The 20,947-nt window shown below is 37.4% G+C and overlaps 1 protein-coding gene across 1 annotated transcript; it reads right to left on the reverse strand.

Moving 5' to 3' along the window:
• Window positions 1-14,184: 14,184 nt before the first annotated feature.
• Window positions 14,185-14,928, reverse strand: LOC110866669. Its single transcript, XM_022115813.1, has one exon. It carries the CDS (start codon window positions 14,926-14,928, stop codon window positions 14,185-14,187), a length of 744 nt encoding a protein of 247 aa, XP_021971505.1.
• Window positions 14,929-20,947: the final 6,019 nt, after the last annotated feature.

Genomic DNA, 20,947 nt, shown 5'->3' on the forward strand with positions numbered 1-20,947 from the left:
ACCTGGGGTACCAGATTTTTAGCTAAATTTAGAAGTTTGTGTTGTTCGAAAGTTTCGAGTTGTGCATGTTCCGAGTTTTTCTAGTTATTCCGGGTTACCTGGGGTACCGGATAACTAAATAAGAGTCAGAATTATGTGTAGTTTGGAAACTTGAAGTCGGTTTCGAATTATCGAAAAGTTTTATGGTACTTATGTTGTCCGGATCAAGTGAAGAGGTGAAGAGAATAAGACTTGCTTGGACTTTTGTATTGTTTACAAAGAAAAAGGGGGAGTAAAAATTTCCTGTTTTCTTCGTAAATATAAAGCTTGTGCGTGAAATAGCTCACGTGTGATGGAGTTTTGTCACATGTGTTTATGTTATTAATCAAGTGTTGACGTGATGAAGCTGAATTCTCGGTTGACAACTAGTTGAAGATTGAGCCTTATTAAGTTGTTGTTTAGAGTAGAGAAGATTAGTTCTGGTCTCGAAATAATGTGGGGCTTCTTGATTTGAGGGGAAGGTCGGAGATGAAAGCCATCGGGGATTCAGCGGATTTGTGAAGATAGGAGATTGATCATGATGATACATGACGAGATGAGATCATACATGAAGGGTTGAAGACTTTTGATTAATGTGGTGGATGTACTTTTACGGAGTTCAGTTTGTTATTAAGTTATTGAACTGAACTTCATGTCTTAGTGAAGTTTGAAGTGTTCAAGGTTGGACATTGGAAATCCAATGTTTCTTTCTGGTGCTGATTAGGTTTGAAGATTAATGTATCGAGCGATATTCTTACATGTGGTTGTAGGTCGGTTCGTGTTAACTTGATTCGGGAGTAGTTTGAGGGGGAGGATATGCAGTGTTTGATGTTGGATTCTTCAGGTTTCTCAAAGCAGCTTTAAGTGATCATTAGTAAGTCTTTTATCAGAAGGGTTGATGATCGCTGTGCTCTACCTAAAAGATCAAGTCTCGGCTAAAGTTGAAAGCAAGCATGATATCATCAGTCAAGGAGGAGTTTGTAAGTGTAGTATCCGATGACTGAAGATATCAGTGTCAGATAGAACTGATAGCAACAGTTAAGGGGGAGTCTGTAAGTGCAGTTCCTGTCGGGTAACTGTGCTTTATCAGTTCTGGTCTACGGTCAACAAAGTCAAAGCCAAGTCAAGAATTTGGAAACTTTATCAGTTCCGAGTTTATGATGTTAAACTCGAATATGTTGATTATTATTGATGTCTGAATTATTTGTTTTGTATCCCGGACAATATGTTTTGTCCAGGTTTAGTCCCTAGTCTATATATATGTGTTGTATAGGGTAGATCTGGGAAACCCTTGAGAGAGCTTGGTACACCTCTCACAAATCCCAGCCACCCTTCATCAGTGTGGGCATTCTAGAGAGAGAGGGATACTATGTGTTAGTGAGAGAAAGCTAGGTTTAGATCTTTGTGATCGCAACTAGCTTGTAGATGACGTATACTCCTTTGGTTTGTGTATTCTGTGATGACTGATTCAATAATAAAGGGTTCATCTTCTACATCTTTCTATCTTTTGATGTTTCGCGTCTTGAATCAAGTGCAATGTTGATGTTCGTCATCGATCCGGTGCTTTAACAGTTTGGTTTCACGATTTGGGCTTGTTGGGCCTTATTTGCCAAAAAAATGGTAGTTGTTCAATATATAGGATATTATATTATCATAATAGTTAGCCAGAATGTTACATTATCCTATTTAAAATAACTAGCCATCCATAAATTACACTTAGCACAAAAAGCAATCCAAATAGGCAAATTCATCAAAAACACAAATGCCCAAAGACATCAAAATACAGTTGTTGGATGCTGTTACATCAAGAAAACATGCCTAAATACATCAAAATACAGGTCTTGGCTGCTGTTGTGGAAGCTGTACAAAAATTCTTTCCCAGACTTATGATTTCATCCAACTTCGAATTGTCAACACTCAAAGTTCAAACCAAATAAAAGTAAAATGATGTGTGCATTAAGAATATATGTAAAAAACATGATAAGCAAGTTACCTATCAATCGATATGATCCGTGCAAATATTAAGCTTGCTTGCAAAACCTGAAATAGAAGTTTTACTTTATTAGAGCCGAAGATACATAAATATTTATTTGTCAAAAATTACTAAAACTCACATTTTTCAATTTCTTTGATCTCTTCAATTTCTTTCAACATATCTTTGTATTCAACACTTACTTGTTTTTTAAAGTCAGCCCAGATCCAATTTTGTGTGAATACAAGTGCTTGCAATGTTTTAGGAGAAAGGCTACTCCTAAATGGATCTAAAATCCGACCTCCCGTGCTAAACGCAGACTCCGAAACAACTGTAGAAACTGGAACAGCCAAAACATCTCTTGCAACTTTTGCTAAAATCTTATATTTTTCTCGATTTATCTTCCACCAAAGTAATAAGTCAAAGGACTCATACATTGGCTCTTTATTGTCCTTCAAATATCGATCTAGCTCACTTAATTCACTTGTTGTTCCAGCTTCCAAATGTGACTTATATTTTAGCATACGTCTCTCTTGTATGCTAAGACTCTCACTAATCCCACCCAAATTATGACTCTTCTTTGAGGTACAAATTTTTCCATGCTTAGGATCTTTTGAACAATAAAAGTCGTAAAGTTTAGTCAAAGTCTCTTCAACTTTCTTCTTCAAGTTGGTTGCAAGATTACCAGTTGGATACATATCATCCAAACTCCAATTGACATGACTTAACTTGTAGCGAGGATCAAGTGCAACAACAATGTACAATAAAGGATTCATCTTCTCAACATCTCCCCAATATTTGTTATACTTCAACCTCATGTTTATGGCCATATGACTCAACCTTTCATCATCATTTCCAATGCATTCATCAATGTGGGTGTGCACTAAACACATATCATGAAAGTATGCACTTGAAGTAACATACAAAGACCCCGAAAATCGATTTGTCGCTTCATAAAAAAACCTTAAGAAAAGTCATGAAAGAGTTTGCAATATCCCAATCATTATCACTAGGGGGCCAATGTTAATCACATCATACTTTTTCTTTGCATCTTCTTCATCAAATAACCTACTAGGACCCACACTAAAATACCTAACATATTGGCCATCTTCTTCTAACCGATTAAATGTTTTTCGATACTTCAAAGCAGACTCCAACATTAAGTAAGTCGAATTCCACCTAGTAGAAACATCCAAACAAACAGTTCCACTAACATCCAACTTTTCTATTTTTTACACATTCATTAAACTTATCCAACCTAGATGGCGAAGATATAACATATCTCACAACATTTCTAATAACTTGAATTGAAGGATCGTAATCTTTTAGCCCCTCACACACATTTAAGTTCAATACATGACCACAACAACGCATATGCAAGTATTAAGCATCCAAAACTGCATTCCCCCAATTTTTAATTTTCTTTTTCAGAAAAGAACATTGGAGCTTGCATTATCAATTGTGATTGTAAAAACCCTCTCAATACCCCATGAAATCAAACTCTCAATTATTTTACCAATTGTGTCACCCTTATGGTTAGAAATAACTTCAAAGTTCCAAATCCTTTTTTGCAAATTCCAATCTTGATCAATGTAATGCACTGTTAAAACCATATAATTGATGTTTTGACATGATGTCCATGCATCGGTTGTAAGACAAACAGCGTGTGAAGATGTTTTAAAAGCTCCTTTAACTTCTTTTTTCATCAACATATAATGATATAATATCTCTAGCAATCGTAGTTCGACTAGGTAACACTAACTCGGCTCGGATTAAACTACAGAAAGAAATAACGAAACCCTTCTTTTTCAAAAAAATCTAAATGACAGTTCATCAATAACTATCATTTTAGCAACTGCAAGTTTACCTAATTCTTTTGTAAAACGACCACACATTAATTTAGCACCGCTCCCTTTTCCTTGAAAACTCAAAGTTTTTTGTTTTTCATCTTTTTGACATTTAAGAGGATTAAACTTGCATAATCTTTTCAAATGAGTCAACAAAGTGCTGGTACTATTCCTACTTGGTTCATAAACATAGGATTTCTTACAGTGCTTACATGTGGTACAAGCACCTTCAGGTAGAACTGAAGTCGGTTTGTTAAAGTGATGCCACACAATGGACTGCTTGCGTCCCCTTTTTTTGTTGTTATCACCGGTCTGTTCCAAATCCACAACATCGTCTGTCTCAGGCTCTCAGCCTCACCCATGTCATCATCATCATCAATGATATCGACATGCTCCACATTATTACCATTGTCAATATTTATAGAAATATTGACATCTTCATTTTCCATTTTAAAGTTCCCTACATAAAAACACCATCATGCATAAATATAATAGGAGACTTTGGTGTTCACTATTTAACAACATTTAACAAAAGGTTAACAAAATTTGGGTACATATGTGATTTCAACATAACATTTAATAAAAACCTAGGTACATATATGATATCAAAATGAACATATGTGATTTAACAAAAACTAAATGATTGCAGCATCAGTTTAACAAAAGATAAATTTAGAGTTTAGAGGTTGTTACTGTCTTGGCGTCTTCAACCTTGAACTCGTGTTCTTCAACTTGTGAGAGAAAGGAGTGGCTAGGGTTTGTGAGGAGTTGTTGGATTATGTTGTCTGAACATATATGAGTAGGTTTTTAGGGTTTTAAAAGCTAACACAAAGTTTGAGACCAGTAATTGTAATTACATGTTAGAATGGGCTTAGCCCAATTATGTTTTACATTAATTGAGACAAGTTAAAACTGAAAATAGAACTATGAATTTATCTATATATATAACATAATTATACATATATTATAAAATATTTTAAAAAATAATTAAACAAATCATACGGTCCTGTCCGGTTTTTTACTGTTGGTTTTTGCTATAAACCGTGAACCAAACCGTTTGCTACGGTTTAAAAATATTGAAACCAACCGACCGAAAGATCATTAAAAAACCAATCGTGAAACCAAACCGATGACCGGTTTGGGCGGTTTCACGGTTTGAAACCAGACCAAAATTGTTGTCGTGATGTGTGAACAAGAGTTTGTCTTGGCTATCTCCAAGGATTCCTTTCTTACACTTGATTCTTTCTTCGAAGGTTTTTAATCTTCCAATTGCTTCGTCTAGAGTTATAGTGTCTAAATCTGAGTATTGCTCGATTGATGCAACTATTTGAATAAATAGTTCTGGCACGGAGTTTAAGAGTTTCCGCACTAGGGTTGGTTGATCAAATGTTGATCCTAAGCCGTTTGCCCTCGTAACAATACTTGTCAATTTTGCGCTGTCGTATCTTCGTCATTCATTTGTAGCATCTCAAATTCGGATTTGAGAGTGTGTAGACGTGCCTTCTGCACCCGGTCTACACCAATATATCTAACCTTCAAAGCTTCCCAAATTTCTGTTACGCTCTTATAACTTGCAACTTGTAATACTATATCCTCTGATAGTGCTTGAAACAAATATGCAACTGCAGCTTTGTCTTTCTTGACATCAAGTTGTGTGTCATCACTTGTATCTATCGTTTCCCATAGCCCATTTGCTTCAAGTATGGTTTTAACATGGATATCCCATATGGTCTAATACGTAGATTTCAAAATAGGGCATTGGAAATGTGATTGGAAATGTGTCAAGGATCCTATATCTTTGTGTGGTACACTTGCACTATTGTTTGTATCTGACGATGATTTTTCTGACATCGTGTCTTAGGTTTTCTTCTGGAATTTTGCAAATTCTCCACATGTAATTCTGATCTATAAGGCCTTTGATGTTAACTTGGAATAAACCTTCTTGAATATAATGATTTTTTTTTCTTGCAGTCTTTCTTTTGTATTCGCTGAAATAAAACAGGTCTTCAACCTCTTTTTTACTTTTGCCTTTAGACATAGTGAACACACCAGCCCTCTCGCTTACCAATTTTCTCCGAATTGGTTTGCACTGAATCGATTTATGGGTTTGGAAATCGATTTTCTCTTGATCTTCTTGACTGAATCGATATATATCCTAATCGATATTGCTAAAACAATTTGATGTTGATGATTTGGCTTCAAGATTTCTGGTGCTGAACCGATTTAATCGATTGGTACTGAATCGACTGAAATTGATTTGGTTTCTTCTATTCGTTCCTTCCTCGTGGCTTTCTGGTTGTGAATCAGTGTTATATGTTATACTGAATCGATTTGCTTCTCCTTCTTCAATACTGATTTTTATTTAACTGAATCGAATTGTTGCTTGAATCGATTTCCTTCTGAATCGATTTGATTTCTGATTCACGAGTTGAAGAACGAATAGAACACGTATCAGATTTGAACCCTAGGCTCTTAATCCAATTGTTGGTCCAAATTTATGAACTTGATATGAAATAAAGATGAAACAAGCAATAGAATAAACAACAAGAATTCAATTGAACCTGATTGAATGTGATTGTACATAATGATTGAGAATTGTTTTTACAATTGAAAATCCTAACCCTATTTATACATATTGAAGAGGTGCGAATAAATGGATGTGACTCCTCTTGATGCTTGATCCTGTGGTGTTGCCGCCAATTCCAAGGTGTGTGTCTCATGGAGACATCGATCCAATTAGATTGTAGGTTATAAACTTTCACTTCGTCACTTCTGGTCCTCGCACTTGTATACTTAATCTATTTACAACTTAAACTAACTATCTATTAATTACATAAACAACTTGCTACTTTTGACCCACATGGATTATGGAATTACGCATCAATAGCCTGGAACTCATTTAAAACAAGCTTTAAATAAGCTTTAATAGGACCACCCTAAGGATCTATCAAAACAGATCTAAAATTCTGTACATCTATACTGGCATACTACAAATTCTGGTCCACATTGTACATGTGTTTTTGAGAAAAGTGTCCAAAGCAAAAGCACATCAGATAAAGTTTTGATGCTTATGCAAGACCAATAAGCAACTTATAAACAGATGACTTGATTGTTACTAGGAGATGATATGAAGAAGTGAAACTCTGGTCCGGACCAAGCACCTAAAAATGCTATCTAATCCACCCTCCATGCTTTCAATCTGAGCTCCGAATCTATCCAACCTACACTGAGCAATCTGCACATTCCTCATTTCACTCGAAACTCCGTATTTACGTAATCTTGTCAACACAGCATCGATTCTTTCGAATTCATTCCCGATCCCATTTTCTTGTTGATCTTCACGTGCCACAATCCCTTTGTGCAAGAACTTTGACACCACAAGTGACCATCTGTTTGTTTTGGAAACTGGTACACAGAAGAACATCAACAAAGACTCCAAAACCAAAATGGTCACTTCGGAAACTCCTATTACTGCCCTGATCACTGCCACGAGCTGGTGGTTATCTGAATCAACCACCACTGAATCACCACCACCACCGTTTATCATGTTATCAACTTGCTTCAAACTTCCAATCAACATTTTAACATCTTTTCTCATTTTCTTTCTGAAGCAATTGTATTTCTCCATGCAGTTTTCAAAGCTCATCTCCCCCTTTCTCCTCCGTAAAGCAGAAAGAAGTTCTCTATTATGCCCTTTGATTTCTGTGAACATATCACTTATGCTTCCACAAATATCCAAGAATCTCACAGATTCGTCTACTAACTCATCGACCCAATTCTTGTTTTGTTCACGAGACATCAAAACCTGGGTGGTTGATGAAGTTAGGAGATCATCCACGCATTTGTACAATCTTGACAGCTGGGATAACCCACTGCAGATTGTGTCCGCAGATGCTGCTTCTGCTGCCGTTGTTTTGATCTTGTTGAGCAGTTCTTCAATCTCGAAACTGAGTGGATGTGATCTGCAAGGTAAGCTAATGGATTTAGTTTGGCATTTGATGCTTAATTTCGAAGTAGAAGCCATGGGTATAGACAAGCTTTATTTGCTATGTTGCTATGGTAAGCTTATCCTCTATGGTGCACTATATATACTTTGCTTATCGCATATCATTGGTTATTAGATATAAAATATATAAAATTCTAGAAATGTGTTGGTGTTTGGCCAACACAACTATACCCATCAATAATAGATGCCACTTTCTTTTTTAATTTGCAAAGGTTAGGTGTTACTTAAGTTTTGCCTTACATCTGGCATCTAAAGATCGCATCTGTCATAAAACGAAATCTTTTAACTTTATTCAGGTATCGTTCAAGATTTTATTAGAGTAGCAAGTAATGATGTTCTTTTTCAAGGAATTTTTCCATGTGCATCAAGATCTAATTGGTCCACGTATGGTGGTTTGTCATAATAATAATCGATGTTACACCATCCTAACCGGGGATTGGATAAGATACTGAACTCCATGTCACTATCAAAGCTTCTTGCTTACGAATTGAAGTGAAGACCTAATTGATCCACGTATGCCCTTTTGACCAACGTTGTTGCACCCATGTTTATATTGATACCTTTTTTTTGTTGGGTTGCATGTATAAGATTAGATGAAATGGTCCAAAATGGCCACGTCCTTCCCCTACACAGGTTAGTTCCATTCTAAGTACTAGAATTTGACATATTTAAAACACCAGGAGGTTTCAGTTTTTATGTGATACATATGTGGTCTTACACTATAAAATTTGGTGGGCGTTTTAACCAAAGTTTATGGATTAGTTGGGTAAGAGATATGATATGATAATTTTACATATATTAGAAGATAGCAACAATGTTTTACATTTTATTCCTTTCTAGACTGGACGTTAAAATGTTATTGCAGAAAGTTTACTTTATGGCTTACACTTTGACAGTGCACTAATGGAGTTGTGGCATGAAGGAATATTCTCTATGGCTAATCTTGGTCCTCCTACTACTCGCACTCCTCATTTAGATGGTCCATAGGTGGTGTTTTGCAGGGCTATCAAAGGAATAGGAGTCATTTGTTCCACTGCGCATTCTACCAATTTCGATGTCATCGTTGCAGTTTATGGTAATAGAAGGATTTATTAAACTTAATTATATTTATGATATGTATGTGTATTTATACTTATATAACATAGGATTCGGAACATGATGATAAGTTATGGTGTGTGTGATAAGCGGGTAAATTCGAAAACTGTCCATTGGCAGTTTCTCCCGCCAAAATTAACCGCCATGTTCATTAGTATAAATAAGAAAGGTCCGGCAACATTCTCCGGCACCAAGACATTCAAAACTGTTCGTTCTTGTCTGTCCATTCGTTCCATTATTCATTCAAACATTCATTCAATCGACCTGCTTCAATCATGTCTAGTAATTCCACTGTTAAACATTCCGAAACTCACAAGGATGGAGAAGATGATCATCGGCTTCCGCCAACAAGTGGTATCAGAGCCACTTCATCAACATTACCATGTCAACACTGTTATGAAGAACAAAGCGAGAGGGAGAAAAGATGTCAAAGAACAAGATTTTGTTATTACTGTCACCGGCCAGGACATCATATTTATGAGTGTAAATCGAAAGAAAATGATGAAACAACACAACTCATAAATCAAGCAGTGAATGCCGGAATCCAAACTCAAAGAATACCTGCAGAGGATCGGAATGAGATGATAATGACCGGCACCGAAGGCGGTATGTGGGGAGACATATGGTACGTTAGTAATTCATTTTCACATCATTATGCCGGTAACATAAATGTTTTTAAACGTATAAAACATTTAGTGGGTGTTGAAACGAATTCTGGGGAGAATGATTTTCTATTTATGTGGGGCATAGGGGCTGTCGAAATTAAATCAAATAATGAAAGATTAAGGATTCAAAGTGTTTTTTATACGCCGGAGTTGGACAGAAACGTTCTAAGCATAAATCAATTGACTTTGCAAGGATTCACGGTTAATAAGGCCGGAGATACTTGCAAGATTTTTCCCATGTTCTCTCCTCCGGTAGTAAATTCGGTAAATGAAATTACTGGATTGTCTAAGGAAGATGAACTGGGATTAAAGGAAAACAGAAGGTGATAAGTCTGAATGGTGTTAGCGAAAGATATAAGGAAGAGTATCTGAATTCATATTTTGAGGATCTAAATGTTTCCTCTTCTGAAACGGATTGGAGTGTCATGATCATAAGGGCCTTGGAATTCAAGAATTTCAGTGATTGTAAGGTTTTGTTAGATATGCTGGAAGACGGGAAGTTTGTGTTTCATTATAAACACGAATTTGAAGAAAAATTCGAAAAGATGTTACACTGCTTCATCACTGTTAAATTAGGTATAACCACAAGGCCAATTCCACCGATGATGATCGACAATAGGAAGATAGACTTATTGAGTCTATATATGATTGTAGAGAGAGATGGGGGTTACCGGAGTGTAACCGATGATAATCTTTGGCCGATAATCGCCAAAGATATGGGATACGAGTATAAGGATGGAGAGTACATGAGGATAGTTTATGCCACGTCCCTGGATGTTTTGGTTTATTACTACAGGTTTAAAGATATTCAAGAGAAAGCTTGTGATGCAGAAAGAATGACAGAGAAGGAAGCAGCGCCGGAAAGCAGCCATGGAAGAAGTGCAAGTGCAGAGGTGATCCAGGACGTGACAGCAATGGATCATTATGCACTATATGCGGGCAACGACTAGGAAGGGGCTTGGAACATGCACAAGAGACGAAGGAAGTTCGATTTGAAGGAAGTCCGGAAGGCCGTCGATGAAGCCAATGAAAGTGTACTCAAATTCGCTGCTCAACGTCATTAAGTTTAGGAGGAAGTAATAGAAGGATTTATTAAACTTAATTATATATATGATATGTATGTGTATTTATACTTATATAACTTAGGATTCGGAACATGATGATAAGTTATGGTGTGTGTGATAAGCGGGTAAATTCGAAAACTGTCCATTGGCAGTTTCTCCCGCCAAAATTAACCGCCATGTTCATTAATATAAATAAGAAAGGTCCGGCAAAATTCTCCAGCACCAAGACATTCAAAACTGTTCGTTCTTGTATGTCCATTCGTTCCATTATTCATTCAAACATTCATTCAATCAACCTGCTTCAATCATGTCTAGTAATTCCATTGTTAAACATTCCGAAACTCACAAGGATGGAGAAGATGATCATCGGCTTCTGCCAACATATGGTTGTATTTCCAAAGGAACAGATGAAAATTTACGCCTTCACGTGTCGGTAATGATCGTACCCTTTAGTTGGTCTCAATTTCCATATAACAAAGTCAAGTTTTTGGTTCGGGCAATAACATCATTTGACGCTCTTTATGGACATAATCCGCCTACCATACCTTGTTCCATCTATGACTCAAGTGGCATTGCCAATTATGAGCCCACATGTTGGATGAAATTGCTAGTTTGCTCAATCCTTTTACATCCCTACACCATGAGGACAAGGTGTATTTTAAAGGGAGGGGTAATGTTATGAACCCGCCCAACAAACAAGCCCAACCAACTAGCCCACTTCGAGGCCCAACATAGAATGGATGGAATTGGGGCTCGCTGAAAGGAACGTGTAGAATATTAGGAGGCGATAACCAGAGGTTAAGGGATAACGAATATGATGAATGGGAGTCCTAATAAGAGTCCCTTAACTCTTGGATAACCTCATCATCAATTTCATTGGTGCGTCTGTTGGCATTGGCAATTGTAATCAATGGAGTTCTATTGGGTGTTCAATATGAAAGATTTATCACATAAGAATTGTTGGAACTGGTTCACTTATTTCTACTCACAATAAATTGAGTGAGATTTTCTTTATAGTTGGAAGCCTGGAACTCGTTTAAAACAAGCTTTAATAGGATCACACTAAGGATCTATCAAAACAGATCTAAAATTCTATACATCTATACTGGAATACTACAAATTCTGGTCCACATTGTACATGTGTTTTTTGTTAGAAGATATAAACATAATTTCTATTATATTCGGATATTATTATGTATGTTTATTATTTTAGGTTTATATAACTTATAATTATGTAATTTAGATCGGTATGTGTGAACGGTTATGTTACAAAGGTTGACACCGTTTAAACGGTTTATGTTCCCTCCAAATATAACCGTCACTAACCGACACTATAAATGTACATTGACCGGCAGTTATGTCCGGTACCAAGAAACAATTTCATTCGATCTTGTTTTCCAAAAAGCTTTGTCTATTCTTTCGATAATCATGGTTTCCCAAATAACGAATAATTCCGCTGCAAATGCAAGTTCATTTCTAACAAGTGGTATCAGAGCCACAGAGCCACTTCTGAAAGAGAAGAGATCCAGGGAGAAACGTCAACAACTCTGCCATGTCTGCACTGTTCGTATGAGAATAGAGAGCGACGAAGATTTCAAAGAAGGTGTTATTATTGCAATCTATCAGGGCATCAGATTGCACAGTGTAAGAAGAAGGAAGAAGATGAGGCCTCTCAACTCATTCGTTTAGCGATAAACACGGGATCACAATCTTAGAGGGGGGCTGATGATAATAAACAATTTGATCGGAGTACAGAGTTTATGGTGGTCGGAACAGACGGAAGTTACTGGTCGGATATCTGGTACGTTAGCAAGTCATCTAAACGACACTATTCTGGAAACATTAACATGTTTAAACGAATCAAAAAACTTTATGAAGTCGAAACAAACACTGGGGAGTGTAACTTTTATTTCATTCAAGGAATTGGTGTTATTGAAATGATATCCGGAGTGGAGAAATTACGAATTCAAAGCGTATTTTATACACCAGATATTGATCGAAACGTCCTGAGTTTTGATCAATTAATAACACAAGGTTATACGGTAAAATTCATGGGTGATAAATGCAAAATATATCCAACATTTATCATTCCTACAATTGATAAAAGAAGTGATTCTGCATGTTACTCTAAAGAAGATGAAGTGGGAAACAAAGAAAAAGAAGAAATACTCAGATCTGAAACGGAATATGAAAAATTCAAGAATGATTACTTGAATTCATATTTTGAAAGTTTAAACATTACATCCGAAGAACCGGACTGGAATGTAATGATCCTACAAGCGATGACATTCAATGAATTCCAAGATTGCAAAGCCCTTATGGATATGTTGGAAGATGATGAATATGTAGGAAAATATAAGTTCTTCATAGAGAAGAAATTCGAAGACATGATAGACTCGTTTTTAAAATTTAAACTAGAAATGAATTCAAGACCGTTACCCGCTTATGCCGAGAATAACCGGAAAGTCTGCATGTTAGACTTATACTTAGCAGTAAAAAGAGAGGGTGGTCATTGACGGGTAACAGATAATCATATGTGGGCAGTGATAGCAAAAGATATGGGTCTTGATTATGATGATGCAGAACTAATGAGGCTCATGTACGCTATGTATTTAGATGTGCTGGTTTATTACTACAAGATCAAATGCATTCAAGGTACTGCTGAAGAAAAGGAAATCGGAGAGGATGCTGGTGCAGAAAGAAGAACCAGAAGCATGGAACTATTTGCTGGAACAAGTGAACAAGCTGCTGCCGAACAAGAAGGAGGAACAGATGAACATTTCACATTATATGCTGGAAATGATTGGAAAGGATTAAGGAGGTTGAATACGAGAAGAAGGTTCGATTTTCAGAGAGCCAAGGCAGCAGTAGATGATGCTAACATCAGCGTTTTGGCACATTCTCGTAAGCGAAATCATGTTTAGGGGAGTGTGTTAGAAGATATAAACATAATTTCTATTATATTCGGATATTATTATGTATGTTTATTATTTTAGGTTTATATGACTTATAATTATGTAATTTAGATCGGTATGTGTGAACGGTTATGTTACAAAGGTTGACACCGTTTAAACGGTTTATGTTCCCTCCAAATATAACCGTCACTAACCGACACTATAAATGTACATTGACCGGCAGTTATGTCCTGTACCAAGAAACAATTTCATTCGATCTTGTTTTCCAAAAAGCTTTGTCTATTCTTTCGATAATCATGGTTTCCCAAATAACGAATAATTCCGCTGCAAATGCAAGTTCATTTCTAACATTTTTGAGAGAAGTGTCCAAAGCAAAAGCACATCAGCTAAAGTTTTGATGCTTACGCAAGACCAATAAGCAACTTATAAACAGATGACTTGATTGTTACTGGGATATGATATTAAGAAGTGAAACTCTGGTCCGAACCAAGCACCTAAAAATGCTATCTAATCCACCCTCCATGCTTTCAATCTAAGCTCCTAATCTATCCAACCTACATTGCGTAATCTGCACATTCCTCATTTCACTCGAAACTTCGTATCTACATAATCTTGTCAACGATTCTTTCGAATTCATTCCCGATCCCATTTTCTTGTTGATCTTCACATGCCACAATCCCTTTGTGCAAAAACTTTGACACCACAAGTGACCATCTGTGTGTTTTGGGAACTGGTACACAGAAGAACATCAACAAAGATCCAAAAACCAAAATGGTCACTTCGGAAACTCTTATTACTGCACTGATCACTGCCACGAGCTGGTGGTTATCTGAATCAGCCACCACTGCATCACCACCACCACCGTTGATCATGTTATTAACTTGCTTCAAACTTCCAATCAACATTTTAACATTTTTTTTCATTTTCTTTCTGAAGCAATTGTATTTCTCCATGCAGTTTTCAAAGCTTATCTCCCCCTTTCTCCTCCGTAAAGCAGAAAGAAGCTCTCTATTATGCCCTTTGATTTCTGACAACATATCACTTATGCTTCCACAAATATCCAAGAATCTCACCGATTCGTCTACTAACTCAGCGACCCAATTCTTGTTTTGTTCACGAGACATCAAAACCTGGGTAGTTGATGAAGTTAGGAGATCATCCATGCATTTGTACAATCTTGACAGCTGGGATAACCCACTGCAGATTGCCTCCGCAGATACCGCTTCTGCTGCTGTTGTTTTGATCTTGTTGAGCAGTTCTTCAATCTCGAAACTGATCGGATGTGATCTGCAAGGTAAGCTAATGGATTTAGTTTGGCATTTGATGCTTAATTTCGAAGTACCCATCAATAATAGATGCCACTTTCTTTTTTAATTTGCAAAGGTTAGGTGTTACTTAAGTTTTGCCTTACATCTGGCATCTAAAGATCGCATCTGTCATAAAACGAAATCTTTTACCTTTATTCAGGTATCGTTCAAGATTTTATTAGAGTAGCAAGTAATGATGTTCTTTTTCAAGGAATTTTTCCATGTGCATCAAGATCTAATTGGTCCACGTATGGTGGTTTGTCATAATAATAATCGATGTTACACCATCCTCACCGGGGATTGGATAAGATACTGAACTCCATGTCACTATCAAAGCTTCATGCTTACGAATTGAAGTGATGGCCTAATTGATCCAAAAAGCAACGCTGGCTAGACCTTACTAGGCTAGCGTTGGCTGTGGCGTTGTCCCGCTGACGTGGGGATTGAGCCTTGGGGTTGCGGAGGGGCGGGGGGTGTCACACCCCGACCACGTAGGACAACAAACCGTGGCAGAAACGTCGGGGAGTGTTGTAACAGAAGCTATTGTTTCATAACCATGGATACAAAAAGTGTTTCGTTTTATTGATAAAATTAAACATTGCATTGTCTTAACATAGAATAAACAAGTTTTACATCGTCTATCACTATTATTATGTCACTAAGGCCTCGTCCAGATCCTATGTGACGCATGCATCCTAGTAGTCATTCAAGCATCAACACCTGAAGCATATGTAAAAACTTAGTCAGCAAAGAAATGCTAGCGAGTACATAGGTTTTATAGGAGTGTCGAATTCATGGCTAGTTTAAGTGTTGCAATACTTTATTAAAAACTTTGTTTTGAAAAGAGTATAATATTGCAACTTAATTAACCAACTCAAATCAAGCGGGTTATAGTTTATAAAACCTCGTAGCCATGATTCTTAACCCAAAAACGTTTGCTTTAGAAAACCAACTTGTAAAACATCTTGTAAAAACTCGTTAAAAACTCGTATAGTTTATATCTCATAGAAAAACATTGTTGTGTGACATCGTTTCAAAATCGTTTACCCAAGTGAACTAAATAACGCCACGATATGGAATATGATGAAAACACATATATATAAGAAGTACCAACGGCGTATCTACCATGTTTTCACCACATTACCCCTGTCTCGTTATCTAAACACTTAACCAAAAACCAATCGTTTATCGAAATCGTTTAACATTGTTTCCAAATCGTTCCCAAATCGTTTACTCGTTCCCAAATAGTTTCCAATCGCTCCCAATCGTTTACTCGTTTCCAAATCGTTTAAATCGTCATCGTTTTAATTGTGAAAAACTTATATATGGTCGTCTCGTTAACAACATTCAAACCTTTGTGACTCGTCCATCGTTCAACTCGTTCTCGTATTAACAAACCACCAAAGGGTAAGTTAAAAAACATCAGATTCAGCGGCTACCCACAACCCCCACACATAACCATGGGTGTAGTAAAGTAACGGAATTTGTCAGATCCTATGGTACCATAACCTAATACTGGTCGGCTTGATCAATGCTAATGAATGTCATTCGTTATGTAACTACAACCAACAAGTTCGTTCACTTTATCGAAATCGTTCTTAGTTTAGTAAAAATCGTTTTAATCATTTTTGAAATCTTCGTTTAAACTTTGAAAACATTTCGTACATATGAATCACCCCAAAACATTTAAAAACAGTAAAATAGGGGAACTATGTACTCACATGTAGTGCAAAGTATCCTCGATCAAATAGAACTTCAACAAACTCGAGCAAACCAGAGAAATCAAGTAGCTCCTAGTAATCGAACCACTAGTTAAACAATAGACGCCTAAATCGGAAGATCGGATAGAATGAGGTCTTGTAAACCAAATGAGTGTTGGAACTCATGTGATATGGTTTAACAAAGCCTACATTCTAAATCGGAACCTAACCTAAGTGCTTTCGACCCATCGTGACCCATTAAGGTAGCTTACGCTACTTTAACGCGTCGTGCACGCAACAGCGCGTTCGAGACGTCTAACTAGTCCTATGACAAGTATTATATGACCATACATGTTTAATTATGTTACATAATTAGTTACGTGTCAAAAGTTTAGGTTACATATGCTAAATTGCCAATTGTGTATGAAAAGGGTATTTTGGTAATTTACTAAAGGCATATAAATTACCTATTATGCGACTAATCAAACCTAAGTGACCATAAGGTATAACCCCGGAAGGTTATTCCCTACGCTACTATGGTCACTAAACGTGTTTGGTCGGATCCTAATGATCGACCAAACGGGTCGTGTTCGAAAGTCTAAGCGGGTGTTTAGTCCGCTTGACTTACGACTCTACATAAGCACTAAACTAACAAGTGACGAGCTAAACATGTCGAAACATGTTTAGTTAAGTTAGAAAACAGGTTTTGATATCAAAACAAACGGTTTTGATACCTAAAAGTAGCTTGGTTACAAAATACGCGAGAAAACGCATTTTGGCCGAAGCTACGACTCGTCACTGAGCCTAGATAACGTGGTAATCAGTAGGTATAGTCACTAGGGACTATAACCATCGTGATTATGCTCACGTTATGAAGTTCAAACGAACTTCGCGTTGACCATAAACTGGTCAAAGCAGAAAGTCAAACACAGTTTGACTTTAACGATAGAAACGAACGAAAAACGCGAAAGAATACTTACAGAAGGTCCCCGCAAGATTCGAACCCGATTCACTCTCAGGTAGGAAGCACAAACTTCCACTTAGAGAGTGTAGAATCAGATTCAAATGTGCTTTGGGAGTGAAATGGGTTTGGGTATTTATAGGAATTCAAGTACCGTTAAGATCGTTCGTCGAAAAACGTGCTTTGATCTAGACCTTACATGTGGTCACATGGTTTTCAAAACCACGGGAATACTTAAAACCATCAAATGGTATTGCAAAACAAGGATCAAAACCATCCATGTGTGGCACATTGTTTTGAAATACAATGGGTGCCAAAAAAATGGACCAAGTTCAATGTATCTGCCAGAAATTTCAAAAATGGTCGCTGCACTTGTAAAACTTGATTTTTTGGCACTTTTAAACCCCTTTAACCTCATTTCAAGGCTCTAAAATGATGTTAAAGTATAAGGAACCTAAAATATGCTCAAAGACATCACGGATATCGGTTCGTTTGGCCGTACGGTTGCGTTATTCGGTTAATTACGACGGAAGTCGTAACGAACGCAAAAACGATCCAAATTACGCGACGAATGGAATTTTATCATGTCAATCACTAAAATAAAATATTTTAATGATTTCATAAATTTTTTGGAAGTCCGGATATATTCAGAACGTAAGATATGTGCGAAAATGCAAACTTATGCACTTTTTGACGCTTTTTGTCCCTATTGATCAAATAAGTTTATTTTTGCGCACTAAACACCTCAAAGCCTATTTCTAAGCTATGTAAAGGTTATTTAGGGTATGTTTAACTTATGATCAAGTTCCGGAATGTTCGTTACTACACAAATCGGTATAGTTTCGCAGTTTGACACAAATAGTCCCTGCGATCGAACAAACTTGATTTCAACACACCAAACCGTCCAGAACTTATTTCTAAGTTATGTGGAGGTTACTTAAGGTATGTTAAGCCTATTTCACTATTCCGGAGTGTTCGTTGCATTGAACTAGTTATATTTACGCATCGGCGCGCGTATAACCTTCCAAAAAGCGATTTAGAGCTTGAAATCGGAATCGAATCAAATTGAAAAAAAAAATCACCAAACACAAATACACACATAATAACACAAAAACACATATAATAACACCAAAGCACATTGTTTTATTAATAACTAACATTGTTTTACATTGAACCACGACTATAGAACACAGTTGTCACAGTCTCCCCTACTTCAGGAAATTTCGTCCTGAAATTTTAACTAGAGGAAGCTTGTGAAAACAAATACGGATATTTCGCCTTCATCTGGTCCTCACATTCCCAAGTAAACTCTGGGCCACGTTTGGACTCCCAACGAATTTTGACTAATTTAATCTGTTTGTTCTTCAACTGTTTAAAAGTACGGTCCACAATCTCCACGGGTTTCTCGACAAAGTGCATCGTTTCATCGATTTGGATCTCGTCGAGAGGAATGTGAAGATCAGCGTCAGCTAAACACTTTCGCAAATTGGACACATGAAAATTCGGATGAATATTACCAAGCTCTGGAGGTAGCTCTAGTCAATAGGCAACCTTCCAAATTCTTTCCACAATCTTGAATGGTCCCACATATCGAGGTGCAAGTTTTCCTTTCTTTCCAAATCTCACGACTCCTTTCCAAGGTGAAACCTTGAGTAGGACACGATCTCTGACTTGGAATTCTAAGGGCTTGCGTCGCGTATCCGCATAACTCTTTTGACGGCTTCGAGCTGTCAGAAGATTATCGCGGATTTTTTTGATTTTATCTGTTGTTTCCAGAACGAGCTTAGGTCCAGTAAGCTGAGCTTCACCGGTCTCGTTCCAACAGACAGGTGAACGGCATTTTCGACCGTAGAGAGCTTCGAATGGTGCCATTTTGATGCTAGCATGATAACTATTGTTGTAAGAGAACTCGAATCCCAATTTCCACCAAAGTCTATCACGCATGCTCTAAGCATATCCTCCAAAGTTTGAATCGTCCTTTTAGATTGACCATCTGTTTGGGGATGATAAGCAGTGCTTAGATTTAGTTGGGTTCCCATAGCAGATTGCATGGTCTTCCAAAAATGAGATGAAAATCGAGCATCACGATCGGAAATGATATCCAAAGGAACTCCATGTCGTGAAACAATCTCATCAACATAAATCTTTGCAAGTTTATCAGCAGATAAATCCTCGTGAATCGGAAGAAAATGAGCTGACTTCGTTAATCGATCGATAACAACCCAAATAGCATCGTGACCTTTAGATGTACGCGGTAACTTAGTGATGAGATCCATCGCAAGGCTCTCCCACTTCCAAACCGGTATCTCTGGTTGTACAAGCAAACCAGAAGGTCGTTGATGTTCAGCCTTGACTTTAAGACAAGTTAGGCATTTCGCTACATACAAGGCAACATCTTTCTTCATACCAGGCCACCAGAACTTAGTACGAAGATCCTTGTACATTTTATCAGCACCAGGATGGATAGAATATCGAGACTTGTGAGATTCGTCCATCACTAGGGCGCGAAGATCGTCTTGTTTCGGGACCCACAAACGATCCTTGAAATAAAGCAAACCATCGCCTTTTGCTTCGAGTTTAAGCTCAAGCTGATGTGGTAATTCCATACCTATCAAATTTTGTGAGACACAAGATTGCTGAGCTTGAAGAACACGAGTTTGAATATCGAATAGTGTTTGAACAGAATGAAGCTTGACTCGCTCTTTTCGACTAAGCGCATCGGCCACGACATTCGTCTTACCAGGATGGTAGCGAATCTCGCAATCGTAATCGTTCAAGAGTTCAACCCAACGTCGTTGCCTCATGTTCAGCTCTTTCTGATTAAGAATATGCTGGAGACTTTTGTGGTCTGTGAACACCACACACTTCGTGCCATAGAGGTAATGTCTCCATATCTTAAGTGCGAAAACCACAGCTCCTAACTCAAGATCATGAGTCGTATAGTTCTTCTCGTGGATTTTCAATTGTCTAGATGTATATGCTATAACCTTACCTCGTTGCATGAGGACGCAACCAAGGCCTAAGTTGGACGCATCGCAATAGACAACGAAATCATCGCTTCCCTCGGGCACAGATAGAACAGGAGCATTACATAACTTTTCCTTTAGCGTTTGGAACGCTTCTTCTTATTTGGGTCCCCACTCAAAAGGCTTATTCTTCTAAGTCAAAGCAGTGAGTGGAACCGCAAATTTTCGAGAAATTGGAAATGAATCGACGATAATAACCAGCAAGACCAAGAAAAGATCGAATCTCTGTAGGCGTCGTTGGCGTACTCCAATCCTTAATAGCAACAATTTTGGACGGATCCACATGAATACCCTGCTTGTTGACTATATGACCCAGAAACTGAACTTCTTTAAGCCAGAATTCACACTTGGAGAATTTAGCGAAAAGTTGT

The sequence above is a fragment of the Helianthus annuus genome, chromosome 7 (assembly GCF_002127325.2).
Source record: "Helianthus annuus cultivar XRQ/B chromosome 7, HanXRQr2.0-SUNRISE, whole genome shotgun sequence".
Lineage (NCBI taxonomy): Eukaryota > Viridiplantae > Streptophyta > Magnoliopsida > Asterales > Asteraceae > Helianthus > Helianthus annuus.

What these genes read in the sequence shown, in the direction of transcription:
- LOC110866669 (XM_022115813.1), bottom strand. Translation starts at nt 14,928, where the DNA reads ATGGGTACTTCGAAATTAAGCATCAAATGCCAAACTAAATCCATTAGC.